This window comes from Furipterus horrens, unplaced genomic scaffold (assembly GCF_987537825.1).
Source record: "Furipterus horrens unplaced genomic scaffold, mFurHor1.1.pri manual_scaffold_2, whole genome shotgun sequence".
Taxonomy (NCBI): domain Eukaryota; kingdom Metazoa; phylum Chordata; class Mammalia; order Chiroptera; family Furipteridae; genus Furipterus; species Furipterus horrens.
In genome coordinates, this window is record NW_028327172.1 from 215,390,559 (window position 1) to 215,394,060 (window position 3,502).

Sequence of the window (3,502 nt, forward strand, 5' to 3'; positions counted from 1 at the left end):
GTTGTACGGGACGCGAATGATACCCGCCGCGCACGCCTGGGAGGCCCGCGCCCACCGGACGCGCGGCGCACCCTCGTTCCTAAGTAACGCTCCGACGCAGGGCTGGCGCACAGGGGCCACAACGCGCACGCGCATGGAGGCCGCGCGCAGGGACGTGGTGTGCGTGCGCGCGCACGGCGGCCGGAAGCAGCGGGGTGCTGCTGTGAGCGCGCGCGCGCAGAGGCCGGAAGCGGGCTGGGAGCCCGGAAGTCGCGGGCGATGGAGGGCCGCTCCGCAGACTGCGGGCCGTCTCCCGAGGGACCGGGCGCGGAGGAGGCCGAGCCCCAGGGCGCCGGCTGGAGCGGGGACAGTGGCAACGTGTCCCAGAGCCAGAGCAGCGCCTCCGGGCCGTGGGAGGACGAGGGCCCGGAGCTGGGCGCGCCGGGCAGCGACCTGCCGCTGCTGCGCCGCGCCGCCGCGGGCTACGCCGCCTGCCTGCTGCCCGGCGCGGCGGCGCGGCCGGAGGTGGAGGCGCTGGACGCGAGCCTGGAGGAGCTGCTCACCAGGGTGGACGAGTTCGTGGGCATGCTGGACATGCTGCGCGGCGACTCGTCCCACGTGGTCGGCGAGGGCGTGCCCCGCATCCACGCGAAGGCCGCGGAGATGCGGCGGGTGTACGGCAGGATCGACCGCCTGGAGGCCTTCGTGGGGATGGTCGGCGCCAGCGTGGCCCGGATGGAGGAGCAGGTGTCCCGCGCGGAGGCCGAGCTGGGCGCCTTCCCCAGCGCGTTCCGGAAGCTGCTGCACACCATTCCCGTGCCGTCCATCTTCAACAAGGCGGCCCCGAGCGGGGCCCGGCCGCCGCGCTACGAGCCCCCCGCCCTGTTTCGGACCGAGGACCACTTCCCCAGCTGCAGCGAGCGGCCTCCGATCTGAGCGGGCCGGAGCGCGCTGCCCTCGGGTCGTCGCGGGCGTTAATTAAGCCCCTCGAAAACCCTGTTCCCGGGCGTCCGATGCGGAGTGTGGGCTTTAAAGTGTATTGTCTGCACGGTTTCTCCCCGTTCGTCCCTGCACGTAAACGTCTTCCCGAAAGCTGCGCGGTGGGGGCGACGGGGCGAGCCGAGAACGACCCTACCTGTGCGTCGTGGTGTTACGGCTTAACGAGCAGCATTACCTTTAAGAGGTTTATATGTTGCTATGCTCTGGAAAAACCACTGAGCCATTAAAGCTGTGTTATAATTTGACCCTAATAGCGATGCAGCGTTCTGTCGCTTGTTCTTGCGGTGGGTTGCCGATTAGTTAACATCAGGTTACCCTTCCCACGCGGACTGCAAACCTAAGGCGATCGCACAGCACCTGAGAAGGGTGCACTGACTTAGGACGACTCACTCTGACGTCGTAATTGAGAACACGGCCTCACAGGCTTCATTTGTTCATAGCAAACGTCTGTTTATGGTCGCCCACGTTTGGTTTATAACTTAAGTATTAATAAACATTTTAAGATATTGGAAAAGCTTTCCTTCTGTGAAAAGGACGTTATGCATTTCCTTTTTGCTGGTTTGCAAACGGATGTGTAGCTCTTAGTTTAGGAGTGGGGTGAAGAAAAGGAGCTGGGAGTACGTATCCCCTTCAGAAGGCTCACGTGAGAAACCCCCCTGCGCTGCTCTTTCACAGCACGTTCTGTCTTTCCCCTCAGCGTGGACAGTCACGTCGTCTGTGTGGATGACTGGTATTAGGGCTTTGCTCTCGCCCTGACAACACGGAGCCTTAAAGATCCCTTGCAGGTGCAACTGTGTTGCGTTTGATCTTACTGTGTTGTAAGAGGGTCCTCCGAGATACCTCCGGTGAGCACGCAGCTTCTGTGTCATCTGTCGGAGATCTTCAAGGTGGACCGAGCAGGGGTAATTCTCACCTAGCTGTGCGCAATGGGCCGTCTGATAATGTGATCTCAGCCCGAGCTTCCGTGGACCTTCTGTGTCGTTACACATTTATATCTGTTTATTCGGGTGGTTCTCTGGTTGCAGATTGAACTGAATTCAGAAGCTGCAAAGACAGTTAAGCCGCATTTACTGTTTGGCAGCTACTGGGTACAGCTGTGAGTGGTCAGTATGTCCCTACAGCATAGTCACTGAATAGGAAAATGGCTTCCTTCCACAACATCCGTGGGGCTACAGTGGTTTTAAACTGCGGTTGATACTAAACAGCAGGTAGTAATTAGGACAAATTATGAAAAATGAGAATAATTTAAAAGCGGAGATTTAATGTCTGCATGATAGACACCCTAAATTCCAGAAAGCGTAAGTTAAGTGTACTGTAAAGTAAAACTGCATTGATTAGGAATACATAATGCTTAGATATTACATTACCTTCAGAAAAGTAAATTGGGTTGAGAAAATTAGAATTATAGTAACCAATGAAAGAATGAACTAACAAGGAAAATGGGGACAGACTCAGGGATGGGGAGAAGGGGGAGGGGAGGGGTTGAACAGAAAGGACTCGGGGACAGCACTGGTGACTGCTGGGGGGAGGGGGGTATGAGAGGACTAAATGATAATGGGAAAATACACAATGAAGATTTTTTTTAAAGAATGAAATTCAGCTTAACAGCTTTTAAACCTAACCATATGTAATTTTCTGGCTATACTGTTTTTTTTTTCAAGTTCTGGTTTAGATGATAACTTACATGACTATATATGTGCAGCTTAACTCTAAGGGGCTTGGGTCAGTCCGTGTTTGCGTGGTTTGTGAGTAGAGATTAGTTCAGGACCGCGGTTGGGATGGGGATTTGAAGCTGGTCTGCAGAGCACAAAACAGATTAGATAAAGGTCGTTTGTCCCGAGTGGGGGGGTTGGGGAGGCCAGGCACCCATGTTCCCTTCGGCACTGCCGCTGCAGACTTGGCTCCCTCCTCTCCCACCCCTGACCAGCTGGACAGCCAGGAGAGCCCTTCCGGAGCTTGGAGGACATCCTTCCACCTCTTCATTAGTCAGCTAACCAGGGGACCTGGTAGGGCGCAGGCGAGGGGGATGCTCAGCTGTCCTCTTGGGTGCCCCTGCAGAGCATCGCACCTGCTGGAGTCTGGAGCTCCTTCACTTTGTAGAGGATTAGACAGATGTTAGTAAAGCTCGAGGGGCAGCCCCCCAGCCAGTCACGCTGGAGTCAGTTGACTTGCTCTTGGCTCCCCGCCCAGGAGCACAGGAAGCACTTAGAGTCGCCAGGAGTCTGCAGGACACCCACCCGCTCCGCCCCAGGGCAGCCCCAGCACCGGGAGGCAGGTGACGCACACCCGAGAAACTGGGTGCTGCTGAGCTGGAGAGCACCGCAAGGCTCTTCCGCCCACGCCGGAACTTGCAGGAGTGGGAGTCGGGGTGTGGGTGAGGAGGCAGGTCCTGGAGACAGCCTGGTGTGGGCCTGCTGTCTGGGATGGAGGACAGGGGCCCGCAGGGCCCGCAGGCCGTGAGGTCTCCCGCCGCCTGCCCCGGCCCCGTGCTTGCTGCAGAGCAGCCACAGACCGTGTGCTGTAA

The 3,502-nt window shown here is 57.8% G+C and overlaps 1 protein-coding gene across 1 annotated transcript; it reads left to right on the forward strand.

Annotated features, from left to right (window-relative positions):
* Positions 1-203: 203 nt before the first annotated feature.
* Positions 204-1,229, forward strand: BLOC1S4 (biogenesis of lysosomal organelles complex 1 subunit 4). The gene has a single exon (XM_090268220.1). It carries the CDS (start codon positions 259-261, stop codon positions 913-915), a length of 657 nt encoding a protein of 218 aa, XP_090124346.1. The 5' UTR covers positions 204-258; the 3' UTR covers positions 916-1,229.
* The last annotated feature ends 2,273 nt before the right edge of the window (positions 1,230-3,502 follow it).